Raw genomic sequence first — 18,533 nt, forward strand, 5'->3', positions numbered from 1 at the left:
ACACGGGTCCAGCTCTGTGGGTCGGCCAGCTTCACGGTGATGTTGCATCCGACTGGACAGCAGTAAAGCCTGGGAACAGTGCGTCACCTGCAGCCCAGCAGCAGGGGGTCCTCAACGTGCTTTGGATGGCCACGTCCTTTAAGGGGGTACACTAGAACTTAACCACAGTTTTGAGTATCGAATATTTCTCCTACTGTAAACTTTCCTGTAGCTGAAACTTCATGAATACTCTTGCTTTCTTTTTAAATAGATGATTTTACTGAGGGCTCTTACAGCTCTTGTAACAATCCATACATCAATTGTATCAAGCATATTTGTACAAATGTTGCCATCATTATTTTCTGAACACATATTCTATTTGAGCCCTTGGTATCAGGTCCTCTTTCTACCCTCCCCCCTCTTGTGACCCCTTGATAAATTATTAATTATTAATTTCATATACCAAGCGCTGTCTCCCTTCCCCCATGGTTTCTTCCCTCCCTCCCCCCCCACCTTCCCCCTACCTTCCTGATATTGATACTCCTATTTCTGTTCCTGAGGGGTTTATGAATACTCTTTTCTTAGGGAAAGGTCCTGGAAATGCAATTGTAAGAGAACAGGCAAAGAGATATTAAAGTATTTGAAAATGTTCTGTTACCAAATCACTCTCCTCAGGGATGCTGTCGTGTGGTGAAGACAGAGTTTTTGTCATGCTGGCTGAGCCTGTACCCCCTCTCTGCCATGCTGAATGAGCCTGTACCCCCTCCCTGCCATGCTGTCTGAGCCTGTACCCCCTCTGCCACGCTGTCTGAGCCTGTACCCCCTCTCTGCCACGCTGTCTGAGCCTGTACCCCCTCTCTGCCACGCTGTCTGAGCCTGTATCCCCTCTCTGCCACGCTGCCTGAGCCTGTATCCCCTCTCTGCCACGCTGTCTGAGCCTGTACCCCCTCTCTGCCATGCTGGCTGAGCCTGCACCTCCTCTCTGCCATGCTGTCTGAGCCTGTACCCCCTCTCTGCCATGCTGTCTGAGCCTGTACCCCCCCTCTGCCATGCTGTCTGAGCCTGTACCCCTTCTCAGCCATGCTGTCTGAGCCTGTACCCCCTCTCTGTCATGCTGTCTGAGCCATGTACTCCACTATCTCACACTGTCTGAGACGCAAACCCGCCTCCATCTGATATTGTCTGACCGTGTACTCTTCTCATTTTCTGAGCCTGGCACTCCTCCCTCTCACCTGTCTGAGCTGGGCACCACTTTCTTTTCCTGTCTGTGGAGTCAGCAGGGTTCTGCCCTCACAGGTGTAAGTGTGTGTGATGGAGTCCAGTGCACTGCAGGGCTTTATCACTTGGTCATGGTAAAACCGAGGACGAAGCAGCCATGATAACCATTGTTGCCAAGTGTACAACTAACTCCGCACCACTCATCCCACCCATCATCACACTCCATGCCCATCATCACATCCATGCCCATCATCACACCCCATGCCCGTCATCGCATCCCCTGTGCCCATCACAACAACCTCATGTGTGTCACCCTCATACCTGCCAGGGGTTGCACAGTCTCACTTTTGACCTATGGTAGCTTCTTCATGTCTGACATAACCAGGGTCAATCAACTTTGATGGACAGGGTGCCCCAAGCTACTCGCCTCTATGGGTCCTGCTTACTCTCGGGGGAGCAGGGGTGCTCACTGTCCCTGGGCTGCATCCCCTGCAGAGCCAGGAAAGCTCTGTTTTGATGATGTGTGCTTCCAGCGATGCTCGGAACTAAAGTTCAGGATTACTGGGTGCCCACCTTCCACCTCCTTTCTAACCACGCATGGAAGGAATCCCAGTTCCCATCACACATGGGATGATGGGTTAGCTCAGTCCCTACCACAGTACCCGCACACCGGCCTCAGCAGACCTTGCCTGAGTGACCGCCCAAACTGATTGCCGAAATGCATCTGAAGGGTACTTTTGTAGTTGTGTGTGTCTTTGGGGTCGTTCCTGTTTACCTGGGTGCGTGTGTGCCGTCTCTTCACTTAGATGATAAAGTTCTTAGAACGTACCACAGTTTTCAGTTTTGAGGAATCCAGGGTGTATTTGGAAATATAGCATATCTTTTAGAAGAATTGCAACATGTAACACACGTATGAATGACCACGTTGACTTACTATGCTGCTCCCAGGGGTCCATTTGCCTAAGCCATCTCCCCACAGGGCCCCCCACTGCTGGTGGAGGCCCGTGTGGGCTCATGTTTGAGTGTAAATATCTGGCCCCCCGATGGGTGGCACCTCAGCTGTAACAACCCTGAGCTTCCCACTCTAGAGGCCTTGTGTCTGTGATTTGATCACCAGCCCCCGACGCCCAGACCTCTGCTCCAGGGCAGCCATCTCTGCACTCTGACAGTTGAGTGTGTGACATAGGGGTCAGTGCGTGGCGTGGGGTCCAGTGCATGGCATGGGGTTGAGTGTGTGGTGTGGGGTCCAGTGTATGCGCACTCGGGTTCAGGAAGGCCCTGAGTGACACTCATTGTCAATTTCAGGTGAAGGACCTCACGAGGTTTCTGGACCCCGGCGGGCTCGGGGTGATCAGCTTTGAGGATTTCTTCAGGGGCATTGCGGCCATCAGGGATGGAGGTCAGTATCCCCCAACCTCCCAGATGTCTCCCCTCTGTGTCCGCTCCTCAGCTGCTCCCGTCAGAAGGGACCCGACTCACCCAAGATGCCAGCTAGCGAGTGCCCTCTTGGCAACGCTTTTCTTGTGAGAAATCTTAATCCCCCACACACACACACGGTTGAAAGGATTGTGAAAGGATTGGTGTGCAGTGAACACACCCATTCTGTTACAGTCTCTGCCATCTGTCCATGTGCCCTTTTGTCATGGTGCGTGTAATGCGTGTGCGTGTGCATGTGTGATGTGAATGTGTGCATGAGGGGAGATGGAGAGCGTGCATGGTACATGTGGTATGTATGTCTGTGTGTGTGGCGAGTGTGTCTTATCTAACTGAAGTATGTGTCTATATGTTTGTAGGGTTTGTGTGTGGGGGTGTGTGTCATGTGCATGTGTGAGGTGTGTGGAGTGCTGTGTATGTGTGGACAGCGTGTGGTATATGTGTCTGTGTGTGGAGTGTGTGTATGTGTGTGTGTGACACGTGTGTGAGATGCATCTGAAATGGGTCACCAAGGCTGGCTGCCAGGAACTTGCCACCTGCCCTGCCGGGTGGCCGGCAGTTTGGGTGCTATGTCTGGCTGAGCACTGCCTCTCCCGGATGCCGGTGAAGAGAGCCACCGGTGTGCATCGCTGAGTGTTCCAGGTGTGACAGGTGCGGCTGCTGCTGTCACTCGGTGCCGTGTGTACCCCAGGCTTTTTCATCGTTTGGGGAAGGTACCTGGCAGTGGGCAGGGTTAGCTCTCCCTACAGGGTGGGCACTGGGACAGGACTTCTGAGTGTGGGACCGAGGTCACCATCCAGCTGCCCTCTGGTCATGTTCTGGCTGGGGCTCTGTTGGCCAAACACTGCCAGTACCTGCTCTCTTGCTCCTGGGGGCAGCGTGCCATTGGAGCCATCATAGGACACATGAGGGTCTCGGTGCATGCGTACCCTCTGGGACATGCTCGTGCCCTAGACCCCGAGCGTGAGGGGGCAGGTCCCCATGACCTCAAACCTACCTGTTCATCACAAGACGTCCCTCACTGAGAGTGAGGTGCAGTCACAGAAGATGAGACAGAGCAGGCAGGAGTAGCTCAGCTGGCCATGCTTCTGCAGCCACCACAGTCGTGCCTCTGGTTTTGTGGCTCAGGCCTGTTTCAGAAGTGTAAGGCTGGTGTGTGTGTGCTTGTGGGCGTGTGTATTTCTGTGTGTGCGCATGCAAACTTGTGCCCGTGCAGCCCCACCACTGCCGGTTTCTAAAACTTAATCACCGCCTCAACCAGAAACACAGACTCCACGTGACACCCCACCCCTCTGCCCTGGTCACCACTGGAGTCCTTTGTCCTTCAGTGTCTCCTGGGGGGGCAGGTGTGTGCACTCCTGGATGTCGGTCTGCCTTCTCTGTGGCTTCCAGCCCCAGCCCCTCGTGGCTGTCAGGACTGCACCCCCTGTGGGCTACTGAGTCAGGCCCTGCTGTGTGGGTGACCCACCAAGTGCCCCCCCCCCCCACCTGTTGTTGACACACTGTGACAGTTTTAGATATTAGTACCTGGCCCTATAGAAGCTCGGCATTTTCCTGGAGCTAGACCCCTTCTTCTTGTCCTCCCTGCTGCTTGGTTTTTCCAAGGAGGGAAACCAACCCTGTCCTGTCCCCAGCCAGCCTCCTTCCATGCAGGATGGGCTCTGGCCATGCACCCCTGCCTGAGGCTGGCACGGGTTTTTCCGGGGCCTGGCTGGGCTGGATGCCGTCTGCCTGTACCTCCGATCCCAGGAAGCTGCTCCTACCCTGCTAGGATGTGCAGCCTGCTGCTGTGCCAATGCCTGGCTCTCCCTGCAGATGCCGAGGGTCCCCTGTATGGCGTCATCCCTGCCCAGGATGAGGAGGGTCCGGCCTGTCCTGATGAATTTGACGACTTTGTCACCTATGAGGCAAGTGTCTTCTCCAGAGCTGGCAGAGAGGCAGGGTCTTGAAGGTAGGGGTGGAGGGGTGGGCTTGGAGTTCTGGATTGAGGGGGTGGAGCTCGTGGGATGTGCACACAGTATGTAACCTGCAGACAGTCCGCAGGCCTATGTGCTCATGCGTGGGGTGTGGGCATGAGGGCAGATACCGTGTCAGGGAGGCCTAATCAGCCTCCAGCTTCTCCTGGCCAGATGCCCTGCTGCCCAGTGACTTGCTGGCTGGGGGGTGCAGCATCAAGTCGCCTCCCTGGGGCCCACAGTGAGTCGGTTCCTTTGGCAGCTCCAAGCAGAATTCCGGGGAAGCGTGTGTGTGTGTGTGTGTGTGTGTGTGTGTGTGTGTACACTTGGGGTCTCCCTGGAGGGTGGAGGCAAGGCTGCACAGTGGGGACTTGTGGGGGGGGTGTTGCTTAGCCTGTCCCCACCCCACGATCCTGGCTCCTATGAGGTGCTGCCTGCCCCCACCCACAGCTGGAGGAGAAAGCCTCCCCAGCAGAAGCACCGGCCAATGTGCTTTCTGTACCGAATCTTATCAGAAAGGCCAAAGTCAGAGACAAAAGCCCACTGTCCTGAGCCCCATGTCAGTCTGTCCAAGGTGGAGGACGCTTCCTGAACTTTGCTCCTGCCCCTCCTGGAGGCCAGCAGAGCGTGTCTGCAGCAGGTTAAATTTTGTCCCAGGGAGGGATGAGCCCTCGAGGAAGCACGCAGGGTTCACAGAGACCCAGCCCCCCACTCACTCAGGAGGGCTCTGCTGTTGCCCTCATCCCATAGAAGCCGCCCCCCTGGGCTTGGGCACTGGCCTCGTGTCTGCGGTGAGTGTTGGGACTGCGGGGCGTAGCCTGCTCTGCAAGGGGCCCCAGGGAGGAGGGGGCCCGGCTGGCTTCTCACCCAGGGCCTCCGTGAGCAGGACTAACACAGCGTGTTTATTCTCGGGTGTCATGTGTGCGGGTTGTAGAAGGGGGCGGCTGGGCTCCTGGACCAGGCCAGGGCCTGTTGGGTGCAGACAGCAGTGAACATACCTTGGGGAGACTGTGAGTAGAAGGAATGGATATTAGGGAACACCCTGGGTGTCCGAATCCCAGACCTTTAAGGAGAGGCTGGTCGGGCCTCAGCCCCAGGGGAGAGCCTTGTTGCCTTGTTCCTGGCCATGAGCTACCTGCTGCCCACCTCCAGGTGCTGCTTGGAGTGCGGAGCATTCTGCAGAGGCCTCTGGTGAATGTCTGTAGCGTCCCTGTGCAGGGATCCCCAGGTGCCCGGGGTCTGCCCCACTCCAGGGGGCAAGAGTCGGGGTGCTAGGAGCTTCTGCCCTTCTGTATCTGACTAGAAAATTCTAGCATGGACATGTGGGACAGTACGGGACCAGGCACCCAGCTAGTTGATGGGTCTGCAGACATCCATTTCTGGGCCCCGTGCCATGGTGAATGAGTGCCCTCAGTCGGAGGAGGGGCCCAGCCCTGGACGGATGAGCTGCCAGCAGATCCCACACCCAATGGAGGACACTGTGCCCTGCCCACACGCTGGTCCTCTAGCCAAGTCCTCCCCCCAGGCGTGGGCATGGCCGGGGTCCCTACTGACCACCTGTGCAGACTAGGAAAGTGTTGCCTCTGGCGCTGCCCGGCCCGGGCTGGCACTGCTGTGTCAGTCAGTGTGCGGGCGGGCAGCTGCTCTCAGTAACTGTCCAGGCAGCTCGCCGGAGCTTCTTGTGGCCCAGCTCTGGCCTTGGAGCTGCCCGCTCTCCCTGCCACTCCTGCCTGCCTCAGACCGGCCTCTGCAGCCGAACCAACCGGGCCGGGCGTGAGTGCCTCTTCCTTGGGGCGGGAGAGGGCTGCGGGCCTGGCCCACAGAGGTCTAGGTGAGGGGGCCCCAGAGCCAGTGATCTTTCAAGAGGTTTCCCAGCATCAGATCTTGGACAGACTGTTCCGAGTACCCCCCTCTTACATAGACTCGGTGACACCCTTCCAGTTTTCAGTCACCCTTGCCTGCCTCTCTGCACTGTTTCCCCCGTAGACCTGACCTCACTGCCCCAACTCCTGTGCAGCCCATGTGGGCCCGGTTCCCCCAGGGCCTCTCCACACTGCAGCCAGACTGGGTAGCCTTTGGGGGACAGGGTAGCCGAGCAGCTGGAACCTGCTCCCTCCCTGGCACACCTGCTTCTCAGCTGGCTATTCTGGCTTTGGGAGTAGGGGGGTGCGAGGGCTTTGAGAAGCCACTGGCCAGGCTGTTCACAGGCAAGGTCTGCATTTGTCATTCCGCCTTACAGGTGTGGTGACTGGCCCCTTATGGGAGAGATGTGTCCAAGGTCACAGATGAGCAGGGGCAGGGCCTGCGACTGGACCCTTGTCTTCTTGGGCCTACGCTGCTGCCACCCCGCACCCCCGAGTCTCCTGCGGACTCAGCCATTGTCTCTGCCAGACATGCCGTGGGCCCTGCTGCTCTGCTGGCCCCAGACCCTGCTCACCCGTGCCCTCTCTCCCAGGCCACGGAGGTGACAGACAGCGCGTACATGGGCTCCGAGAGCACCTACAGTGAGTGTGAGACCTTCCCGGATGAGGACACCAGCACCCTGGTGCACCCTGAGCTGCAGCACGAAGCTGACGCGGACAGCGCGGGCGGCTCGGCTGTGCCCTCTGAGTGCTTGGACATGGCCCTTGAGGAGACTGACCCTGGTGCCCTGCTGCTGCTGCTGCCCGGCAGGTCTGTCCTGGGGCTATGGGGGGTTGGGGGGAGGTTTCGGCAAGAAGTCTACCTTACGGCCGTGGGTGAGTGGGTGGGGTGTTGGCAAAACACCCAGCTATCAGGTTGGTTCCTGGAAATGCACAGCCTGGATTGGGGTCAGGGGGTCATTCAGAGACCATTAGAGCAGGAGGGCCACTTGGGCCAGGCCCTGGCTCCCCTGAGTTGCCTGCTTGGTGAGCTGCTCCTGCTGGGCCAGGTGGACTTTGGCCGAGATGAAGAGGACACAGGGCCTTTAGGAGCAGGGTTCTGTGTCCGCGTGTGGCGTGCTGCAGGGAGGCACCCAGGTCTCAGGTTGTAGGCAGCCTGCTGGTTCTTCTGATGGAGAACGAGAGGTGGAGCCCCCCTGCTGGGCCCTTGGCCTCAGCCCTGGGCAGGGGCCCTGTTCAGTGGGGTCCTGCCTTCTGTCCCTTCACAGCTGTATGCCACCCTGTGTTGTGGCTGTGGTGTGCTGACCGAGCCCTCTGGTTTGGTTTGGTGGGGCATTTTGCACTCCAGGTCCTATGAGAGAATGTGTGCAGTGTTTGTTCCCGATCATGTGGTTGCCCTGGCCTCGCAAAATGCTCAGTCTGTCTCTCGATGCTGCCTCCTTCCCGGGATGTCGGGAGAACCTGCTTGGGAGTCTCTTTCCAGTCATTCTTTCCCTCTCCCTCTCCCTCTCCCTCTCCCTGTGGGGTTTTAAGTCGAGGAGAAGCTGACACATGACAGAGTGACCCACGGTATTGTGTGGGCCTGGCTTCTCTGGAGAATCAAACCACTGGTGCTCATCGATAGAGAGAGACGAAGACGACTCACGGTGGTAGAAGCCGGCACACCCAGTCCAGTCTCAAGTCAGTGGGTCTGACGTTAGGCTGGAGGCTTCTTTGACTGGTGTGGCTTCAGGGCCTGAGGAACCCTGGATTGTCAAGAACAGCACAGTCTGCAGAGGTCAGCAGGTCAGGCTTGTGATTGGACAGCCAAGTAGATCCAAGGTCAGCAGGTCAGAAGGCAGGTTCTGAGGGCTCCTGGAATTGGCAAGCAGTATGGCAGGCTTATGGCTCAAGTCCAGAGAACTGGAGGTCCACGAGACAGATGCAGGCCCAGACCCACAGCGTCCACTTATGTAGGAAGTAGGCCACGCTCCTTCAGGCTTCCTGTCAATTGCATCAGGGCTGTGAACTGAGTAAGGAGGTTGCATCCACCCTGATTTAACAGTTGACTGGCTGCTCACAGCACTGCAGGTGACCACGTGTCTTGTGGGGGGTTACTAGGCCTTAACTGTCAAAATCACTCAGAGTCCTGGTGTAGTCAGGTTGACACACTGGACTCCCACAGTCTACGCCTAGTCAGCTCAGCACCTGTACCTGGCTCCTTACCCCACATGTAGTCTCCGAACGCAGACAGCAAGAAAGTCGTCGTACTTGCACTTCACGTGCTGCGGCTAACACATGTACAGCTGCAGACAAACTGCCCTTCTGCACCTTGTATTCTATGAGACAGTAAAATTAAATATGTCAGCAAGGGTTGAAGACGGTGCCTCACTGTTGGCTTGTAGCCTCTTGCTCCCAGAGCCTCCCTCTGGTCAGGGTCCAAGCTCAGGGTGCCTGGGAGCTGTGGCTGGGAACGTACCCAGACTGCAGATGTGTTCAGGAGAAAGGGGGTTTCAGAGTGCCTGCCCCCGTATCATCTCACTCCCTGTCTGTCCCCTCCCTGCATGGCCCTGGGGTGTGTGCGTGCATGTGTGTTCTGCAGGAGCGTGGCAGGCCCAGCCCCTGGCGGCCACATCTCTTCTGATTCGCCCCGCAGACCTCACTCTTACAGCCCCCCCATCGTCACGGTGATCGGCGGTGAGGAGCACTTCGAGGACTATGGCGAGGCCAGTGAGGGCGGGCTGTCACCAGAGGTGCTGTGCAGTGATGAAGGTGGCTGTCGCGACCCGGCCCTGCTCACCCCCAGGTAACACCCTCGCTCATCGCCTGATGAGAGAGAACTTGCTTCGGGGATGTTATAAAACCAGTCACTGCCAGCTCTGGGGTTGCTGCCTACGTGGGAGTGGGCTAGGGCACCACAGGCTCCTGGCTACGGGGCCTGGTACAGCTGCTCCCCGTGACTGAGCAAGGGCTTTGCGCCCCAGCCCTCTTTCAGGAAGTGACGATGTGGGCTGCTGTGGCTCACTGTGGAGCCCACCCTGGGCTGGCTACCCTGCGCAGCACCTTGGTTTGCCCGAAACAAGTGAGTTGAAGTGAAACCTGGCACCTAGGCCAGGAGCTGACGTTGCTTATCCTGCCCATGAGACCCGTCTGGCCAGCACCAGCGCACAGTGGCCGCCTGGGGTCCTGTTGTCAGAGTCCTCCTTGTCCAGCTGTTGCCACAGCCAGGAAGGGGCCACAGGCTGAAGCTGAGGGTCCAGCCTCGGCACCTGTGCTCTGTGTCCACACCAGGCAGCGGCGACACAGCCCTTCACAGGAGCCCCAGGCGTCGAATAGCAGCAGCTTTCCACTCAGCTCCCCGTCCCAGGTGACACTGCTTGTCCCCCAGGTGTCCCCGTCCCAGGTGACACTGCTTGTCCCTAGGTGTCCCTGTCTGTAGTATTAATTTATTGGGGGTGGGGGGCCAGCCCCACCTGCTGCTACCTCAGGTTCAGTAAGGCACAATTGTACAGTTGAAGTTTATAAGTATTACATAAAATCATCGAGACCATGAGAGGTAGAGGAGAGATATTACAGTAATGCAGTCAGACACATTACATGGTAGCATTGCTCACCTCAGCCCAGCTTGGTGGTCCATGTGGAGAGAGGGGGAAGGGAAGGAGGACCGGAGAGGAGACGGGGAAGAGAGGGGAGCGACCAGCAAGAGAGAGAGGCCTGAGAGAGAGCCCTCTATTGCTAGCCCCGACCTATTTACCTTTTGGGGCCATGCAAGCCCACTAATTACAGGTAAAGTCATATGTCACAGGAAAGGGTTGCACTATAGGTTACACAGTAATGAGGGGGTGGTCTAGGGACATACACGCAATAGGAAGAGGAGGGATTGGGGGTATACATGTGGCAAGATGGGGGATCCTAGATTCAGGACCGGCAGCTTAACTTTGACCTGTTCCCTGCGACTCCATAGGAACCACTATCAGTAGGGTGTGAACTCCTCCTACTGGAGCCTGTCCATTGTCCCCAGCAGCAGGGAGCCGGGCTCACTTCAGTCTGGCAACTGATGGTCCTGGGGGGGGGGGAATGCCTACCCATCTGACCTCCCCTCACATCCATCCCAGGTGGCACTGCTTGTCCCCCAGGTGTCCCGTCCCAGATGACACAGCTCTCTGCCCAGCTCCCCCCTACCTACTCTATGGTGGCACAGCCTGGCGTGCAGGGCTGGTGTGCCCACACTGGCACTCATGTCCCTGTGTGCAGTACGCCCTCTGTCACGCAGTGAGTTGGCCATTTCTATCTCGGGTGACCTTTGCACTGTCCTCCTTCCCACTGCTGACTTCTGTGTGAGTCCAGCTTCTCCACCAGTGTCCAGAGCCCCAAGTGCCGCCCTCCCTGGCCGAGGCACAGCTGTCACTCAGTGTCCCCAAGGCCGCCTGACATCACGAGAAAGTGGCAGCTGAGTCTGTCACCAAGTCTGGCCCCTGGGGCTGCAACTGAAGGGCAGGCACATGAGTGGCAGCCTGTGTGGTCACATCAGTGGCGTGGTCAAGTCCCTTCTCCTAAACCCGGGGCCTCACTGGCCTTGTGATGGCCCTCTCAGGCTGCACCTGACGGGCTGGGGGCGGGGAGAGGGTGTGGACCAGGTGTGCGCACGAGCCCTTTGCCACTCAAGCTGCGGTGTCTCACCAGGGCTGAGGGCGCGGACAGTACAGGGGGCTCACCCAGGCTGGCCACCCACTCAGCCCAGGCCCTCGTCCCCCATGCACAGCCCCTTGTCCCATGAGCCCCTGTCTCTGGGACCCTGTCTTCCTGAACTGGCATCTGGTTTCCTCAGCTCCGACCCCCTTGCCGCCAGGCTGCACAGCATCCTCACTGACGAGGCGTTTGAGTTTCACTGTAGTCAGTGCCACAAGCAGATCAACCGCCTCGAGGACCTCTCTGCTCGCCTGAGTGATCTGGAGACCAATAGGTAACCCCCTGAGGGGGCCCGCCTGCCGCAGGAGCAGCCTAGGGTCCCTGCATGCTGTGGCCCCGGGCCTGTGTCCACCCTGGCCTTGTGCATGCGACCCTCCCTGCTCGTGTCCCCTGGGCGGAGGTGGCCTCTGTGTGGCAGGCTCTGGGCACCGTGGGCACTGTGCTGTGTGGCCTGGGAAACTGCTGTGAAACTGGGACCCAGAAAGTCCCTTCCTGATCCTGACCACTCAGGCGATTCAGGAAGCAGAGTGGGTCTTAGCCACTAGTGCTCAGGTGGCTAGTGCTCAAGGCGCCCACGGGACACTATGGTGAGCACTGCTGGGAGTCCACATGGCAGCCTGGTGGGCAGTGCACAGGGCCTTCAGGAGATTACAGTGGTCAGTGCTTAGGAGCATACGAGACAATATGGTGGTCAGGGAGGATGGCGTGCCCTGGAGGGGAACATGGGCAGCATTGACCAAGTTCTGGGAAGGACGGCAGGCCCTGGACGTGGCGAGGATGAGGACAGGGCAAGCTTCCTCGGGGCCTCCATCCGTTTCTCTAGAGGAGACTGCTTCCCAGGCCCGGCCAGCTGGGGAGAGGCCGTTGGTCCTTCCCGTGGACAGACTTGCCAGTGGCCAAGCATGGGCGTGTGGGCAGCTGTCACGGAAACATGAACCTTGGTCTAAAGCCTCCGTGTGAAAGTGCTCCCATCCCACATCGAGGACTGAGTGGCCCTGGTCCCCTCTTCTGGCTTTGTGGAGCCAAGAATGGCCTGAGACTCGGCCACCTATAGCCTGGAGTCCAGTGGGTTCCCACCCCATCGCAGCGCCACCTGGTGGTCAGTGTCACCTAGTGCCCTGTCTCAGAGGGCGCTCGCTCTCAGCTTTTCCTTTCCCACCGAGAATCTGTAACTCATGGCGATGGCCGCACAGAACCAGAATCCTCATGACTAAAGGATTTGAGGACCTCTGGTGCGGGAGAGGCATGCTTGGAACACAATGTGCAGTCAGCATACATGACAAAGCTCCTTCAGGGCTGCTAGCAAATGCCCACAGAGACTTGGCTCCAGCTCCGAGAGGCAGCAGCCCAGCCCCCTGGCTCAGAGCCCAGGGCCCTCGGGTTGACGTGCTCAGTGGGCTGGGCAGCCCACTGGTCTGTCTCCTCGTCCTGCTGCTGCTCCTCTGATGTCACAGCTGCCTTGCGGATCCAGGACAGTCACTGCACAGGGATCTGGGGTCCGGAGGACGTGCTCCACTCCTGGCTCTTGCTGGTCATAAGGTCCCTCCCCTTCTGCTTCTCAGAGGGCTAACTCGACACCCAACAGGATGCACTCACAGTGAGTCCTGTTCCCAGTCACCCACACCTGCCAGCATTTCCCCCAGTGTCTCATCAGACCCAGGCAGACCCAGAAAAGGCTGTTTGGTGGGAGTTAGACTGTGACTAGAAGAGCCACCTTGAATATTATTGCCCCTGTGGCCCCACATCCCCAGTCAGAACCCCAGTCAGAAGACCCCACTGGGGAGACTTCGTGCAGACTGCCTGAGCTGTTGGCCGTGGCCCTGCCCTGTGAGCTCAGTGGCAATGGGGCATCCACGCAGTGAGCAGCATTGCAAAGTCCAGTGTCCGGGGAAAGGACGGTATCAGGATGGAGTCCGGTTCCTGTCCCAGCCTGCAGCCCACTCAGGGTTCAGTCGGGCAGGAGGCCATGCGGGGCTCTGAGCAGAGGAAGGGTGGGGAGAGTTCCCAGGCTGGGCTCAGCTGTCTGTGCCAGGGCCGAGGCTGTGCTGGTGGCCATGCTGGAATTCCACCTGCCAGGCTGCAGAGAGAACTGTTCAGAGGGAGCGTCTCACTGGAGGCATGTTCTGCGAGGCCACCGGGGAGGCCCCAGGGCTCTGCTGGCCGGGGAAGCCTTACAGCCCAGGACCTGCAAGGAACCAAGGCCGACCCTTCCAGAACCAAGAGCAAGCCTTCCTCCTGCACTTTCACCAGCGCCCTCTACTGACAAAATCTAGCATCTGAAATTAGCAAGGATCCCTTCCCCAGAGCTGGGAAAGGGTCACCATGGCTCTGCGTGGCCGAGACTTGGTAACTGGTGGCCCCACCTACCGTCCCCAAAGGGGCCTCCTGGCTGTGCCCGAGGGGAGTCGCAGAGGCTGCTGGGGATGGGCAGTGAAGCCCGGAGGTGGTGTGGGTCCTCATGTAGACGGAGGCAGGAGTTGGTGTTTAGGCTGGAAAGGTTTACGCTTGGACACTAGAGGTGAGAACTAAGGTAGATTTGATCCCTTTCACCTCTAGAAATGATCATTTGAGAGGACAGGGTGCGGCTGGCCAGGTGACTGCTCTGAAGTGGCCGCAGGAAAGGGGGCCAGGGTGGGTTAGACCATGACGGACGCCCCTGCTCCTAGCCAGGCCAGGTCCCTGTGGCAGGCCTTCTGGGGCTGAGTGTTTGGAGGGCCGGCAGTGACTTAACTTGGTGTGGGACATGAGGCGTTTGCCCAGTTCGGCTAGTGGGTGTAGGCACGGGCAGGGGCTCTGGGCTGTGGTCCTGGACCCTGCCATGGACACCAGGATATGCGTTCCTACGAGGCCTCACTTGAGCGCCAGGGTTGCTCTCTCTGCCGCTCCCACCCCCACCCATGGGGGCTGTTCTGCGAGGCTGTGGGGGCTTGTTGAGGGGGAGGCACGGGGCTATGGTTTATATGCATGGACCGCTTGGGGGCCGCATGCCGAGTGCCTGTTTGCCGGGCTGACAAGGACACTCCAGCCTATCTCTTCAGTCCAAATTTCCTGTCCCCCCTCCCCTCCTCGGGTGTGCTGACACGGTTTCCTGTGTGTTCTGATTTTTGCACAGCCCCACAAAGCGGCTTTCCAGCAAGAAGGTTGCAAGGTAAGCAAAACTCTATTGTTTCTGGGAAATGCTCTGCCGAACTGTATGGTCCACCCGTCCTTTCCCAGGTACGTAAGAAAACTTCTGAAAGTTGCTCTCCATGGTTTGGGGCTTTAGATCTTTTCAGGGTGCCAGTGTGTAAAGTATTTTTTGGGGGTGGGTTGGCTCAGACATGTCGTTGAGAGCGTCCAGCATTCCTCATTTATTGGGTGTCCCGAGGGCTGGTGTCACCACAGAGGACTCATGGCTGAGCTCACTCTGGGACCTAAGTGGCCCTGACCAGTCCAGTCCAGCACTGCCTTTTCCAGGTGGTGGGGGACTCCTGACACAGGGTCCCCGACTAATGCCTGACCTGGCCTCCCCTGTGTCGGCCAGTGTGGTGCCGTAGTGGCCACAGGGAGCTTGGCGCTGTGGGTGCCCCTCGTGATCGGCTCCATGCTTTTCTTTGCTGCTGCTGCCCCACTGCCCTGTGTGCTGAACCCTGCTCTCCCTCCCTTTCTGGACCTGTAGGAAGGAGCCCGTGGTCCTCCTGCCCCAGCCTCCCCTCGCTGTCCCTCGTGGCCGGTACAGGGCCCCCAGCCCTCCAGACCCCTACACACACACACACACACACACACACACTCCTTGTGGTCATCAGAGTTCTCGCTCTCAGAACCCCAGGTGGTGGTGATGTCCCTCGGGTGTGGAAGGTCCGGTTCTGTCTCCTAGGGCTGGGCTTTTTCTGGTGGGTGCCTTTCCCTGTTGGAGCCTTGGGGACATCGCCTTTATCCCTGGATTCAGTAGTGAGTCCTTTCGGACCTGGTGACTCTTAGCACCACAAAACTTGTTCTCTGTCCAGGAGCTCTGGAAGATTCCAGAGTGGTTTGCTTGTGACATCCCCTGCCCTGCCGGCCCCTTTCTTTCCGTGGTCCTGCTGCATCAGTGGCGGGTTTGGTGTGCCAGCCCCCCAACTTTGCTGTGCTCAGTGCTCCCACTGCAGGGTGCCCCTTGGCTGACTCAGACTCTTATGGGGCACACAGCTCTGCCCCACAGACCTGCACTTTTGACGGAGGTACACTCACTGCCGGGTGCTGTGAGCATGAGGTGGCTGTCTGGAAAGGACTCGGTGGGTCCTGTCCCTCCAGTCGCTGTCTGTGCCCACCCCCTGCAGACCCTACCCCCGGGCCCACGGTGCATGTGTGAGCCGCAGGCGCGAGGACCATAATGGAGGCTCTGTGCCCAGTCCCCTCGGGGTCAGGCTGGTCACAAACTTCCCCACCCAGTGATGCCTGGGATCTGCAGTCCAGAACATCCCGGGCACCCAGTCCGGCCGCAGCGCCAGTGCCATCCTTAAGCAGCCCTCGGATGTTTCTGGGAAAAGCTCAGTCAGGGTCGAAGCACAAGTGGAGCCTGGTAGATCTTGTGAGAATGTTGGCAGGCCGGCATCACACGGCTGTGCTCTGGTGACAGTTTGGAGCTGACCTCCAACAGATGGGCTGCACGGTTGCTGCAAGCAGTCCGAGCACCGCCCAGGGTGCTGACAGCTGCAGAGGGGCTGGTGGGAGGGGTGGCCCCTGGGTTGAGACGTGGCAAGGGGAACCCTGCAGAGTTACTGCTGGGTTACAAAGTGAGTGTCCCCTGTCCCAGATGTCACCCTGGTCAGGCAGCCCCTGGCATGGGCCACAGAGCTGGGCACCTGAAGGCAGGGTGGAGCCATTGGACTGGGCACCTGCGGGCAAGGTGGGGCCCTGGGACTTGGGCACCTGCGGGTAGGGTGAGGCTGACAGGTTGGGCATCTAGGGGCACAGTGGGCTATCGAGCTGCCTCCAAAGTGCACAGGCAGGCACACAGGCCCAGCTTGTGGTTCCAGACACCCTGTCCCCCAGGTCGGTGGTGTGGCTGCATGGGGAGGCCTTGGGGAAGGCGGTGTCAGGACCCAGCAAGGAGTTTTATTGCCACAGAGGGCAAAGTCCCTGCCGAGGTCAGGCCACTGTCACACTCCAGAGAGCATCGGGCTGCTGCTGGGCGAGGGTGTCTTGGGATCCCATGCTGCCCTTCGGGTGGGGGCACCCCCCTGCCGAGCCCCCATCTCTGAGTGCCCTGCTGCATTTCTGCCTGGCTCCCCTCCTTCTGGTGTGGGACGCCCTCCTGCTTCTTGTCCCCAGGCACCTGCACCAGTCGGGAGCCCTGACCATGGAGGCTCTGGAAGGCCTGCCCCCCGGCCCCTCGGACGGCATCGAGGAGGCCATCGCTGACAAGGTGGGGCCCCCAGGCCTGCCCCTCCCCCGCAGCCCCATTTCCCTGCCCCCCAGGCCAGGGGGCACCATGCGAGGCAGGCCCAGCCTGGGCCTGGCTGCCCGCTTCCTTCTGCTCCAGCGCTGCCTGCCCCCAGGTGGTCTTCCTGGAGAAGCGAGTGTTGGAGCTGGAGAAAGACAGCGCTGCCAACGGGGAGCAGCACAGCCGCCTGCGCCATGAGAACCTGCAGCTGGTGCACAGGTCAGCTGGGGCAGGGGCTGGGGCTACCACCGGGGAAGAGGCCTGCCTGCAGGGCCTGGGGTCCCCAAGCACAGGCTGTGTCTCAGGTGTCCCTGCCTCCCTTGTCTTTGTCAAGGCTGTGCGGACCCCAAGGTGTCTTTTCAGTGGGCATGTGTATTCTGTGAGGTCCACCCCTCCTGGGCCAGCCCCCAGTTCTTGTGGACACTGGTGTCACCTCCGTGTCAGTGCAGCCTCGGGGGCTGTGCCCCTGGGAAGGTCCCCTGCTCCCTCTGCCCTGTGTCTGCCACCCTGGAGGCCCTGGAGCCAGGTGTGGAGCTGGGGGCAAGTGCCACTTCAGAAGACCCCCCGGCCCGCCTGCCTGCATGCCCAGCACTTGGGTACTCACTCACCTGCCTGCGCAGAGCCAATGCCCTGGAGGAGCAGCTGAAGGAGCAGGAGCTGCGGGCGGGCGAGCTGGCGCTGGAGGAGGCGAGGAAGCAGCGGGAGCTCCTCAACAGGATGGAGCGGGAAAAGAGCATCGAGATGGAGACCCTGCAGGCCAGGTGGGCGCCTGGGAGAGGGGACGGACAGATGGACGGGGCGTCCTCAGCCAAACCAGCTCCCACAGCAGCGCCTGCTGGGAGCTCTGGCTCCTCCGATGCCACCCCTGGTGTACATGGGGTGGGGTGGGGTGGGGGGACACTGGCAGGTTGGAGGGAAGGGCGGGGCCTGCTTGCACTGAGCGTGCAGCCTCTCAGAAACTCGTGCTGGGGACCCACAGAACGACGTGTAAGGGGCGTGTCTGTCAGTGCAGAAGGCCGTGGGAAAAGCCCATCATCTTGTTAAACCCTTTCTCCACGGACCTTGTCGAGTCTGTGAAGGTGAGACACAGCAGGTGACCAGAAGACCCCTTAACAGAAGAACGGTTAGTCTCTAAGGGGAGTCCCTGCAGCTGCTGTGAGCCTGAGTGTATATGCCTGCGTGTGTGTACAGGAGTGCCTGTGTGTGGGTGTCTATGTATAGAGTGCCTGTGTGTGGGTACATGTGCACAGGAGTACCTGTGTGTGAGTGTCCATATACAGGAATGCCGGTCCATGCACAGAAGTGCCCTGTGTGGGTGTCCGTGTACAGAGTGCCCGCGTGTGGCTGTCCGTGTACAGAGTGCCCGCGTGTGGCTGTCCGTGTACAGAGTGCCCGTGTGTGGCTGTCCGTGTACAGAGTACCCGTGTGTGGGTGTCCGTGTAGAGTGCCCGTGTGCGGATGTCCGTGTAGAGTGCCCATGTGTGGGTGTCCGTGTACAGAGTGCCCGTGCGTGGGTGTCCGTGTACAGAGTGCCCGTGCGTGGGTGTCTGTGTAGAGTGCTCGTGCGCGGGTGTCCGTTTACAGAGTGCGCGTGTGTGGGTGTCCGTGTACAGAGTGCCCGCGCGTGGGTGTCCGTGTACAGAGTGCCCGCGTGTGGGTGTCCGTGTACAGAGTGCCCGTGTGTGGGTGTCCGTGTACAGAGTGCCCTGTGTGGGTGTCCGTGTACAGAGTGCCCACGTGTGGGTGTCCGTGTAGAGTGCCTGTGCGTGGGTGTCCGTGTAGAGTGCCTGTGTGTGAGTGTCCGTGTACAGAGTGCCCTGTGTGGGTGTCCGTGTAGAGTGCCCGTGTGTGGGTGTCCGTGTACAGAGTGCCCGTGTGTGGGTGTCTGTGTAGAGTGCCCGTGTGTGGGTATCCGTGTACAGAGTGCCCGTGTGTGGGTGTCCGTGTAGCGTGCTCGTGCGCGGGTGTCCGTGTACAGAGTGCCCTGTGTGGGTGTCCGTGTACAGAGTGCCC

The 18,533-nt window shown here is 59.3% G+C and overlaps 1 protein-coding gene across 3 annotated transcripts in view; it reads left to right on the plus strand.

The window, feature by feature from the left end:
• RAB11FIP3 (RAB11 family interacting protein 3) overlaps positions 1-18,533 on the plus strand; it is a 36,097-nt gene that overhangs the window by 12,571 nt on the left and 4,993 nt on the right. Inside the window, exons 2-10 of one of the 3 annotated variants that reach the window (XM_045283669.1) lie at positions 2,503-2,596; positions 4,447-4,538; positions 7,042-7,259; positions 9,084-9,233; positions 11,256-11,390; positions 14,229-14,264; positions 16,409-16,502; positions 16,636-16,739; positions 17,141-17,281. In XM_045283669.1, coding sequence (XP_045139604.1) covers positions 2,503-2,596; positions 4,447-4,538; positions 7,042-7,259; positions 9,084-9,233; positions 11,256-11,390; positions 14,229-14,264; positions 16,409-16,502; positions 16,636-16,739; positions 17,141-17,281 — 1,064 coding nt within the window. The remainder of the gene's footprint in view (positions 1-2,502; positions 2,597-4,446; positions 4,539-7,041; positions 7,260-9,083; positions 9,234-11,255; positions 11,391-14,228; positions 14,265-16,408; positions 16,503-16,635; positions 16,740-17,140; positions 17,282-18,533) is intronic. The other 2 variants (XM_030889000.2, XM_045283681.1) reach the window with 2 other exon arrangements.

The sequence above is a fragment of the Echinops telfairi genome, unplaced genomic scaffold (assembly GCF_000313985.2).
Source record: "Echinops telfairi isolate 266 unplaced genomic scaffold, ASM31398v2 ScPeMD7_5;HRSCAF=22, whole genome shotgun sequence".
NCBI classification, from domain to species: domain Eukaryota; kingdom Metazoa; phylum Chordata; class Mammalia; order Afrosoricida; family Tenrecidae; genus Echinops; species Echinops telfairi.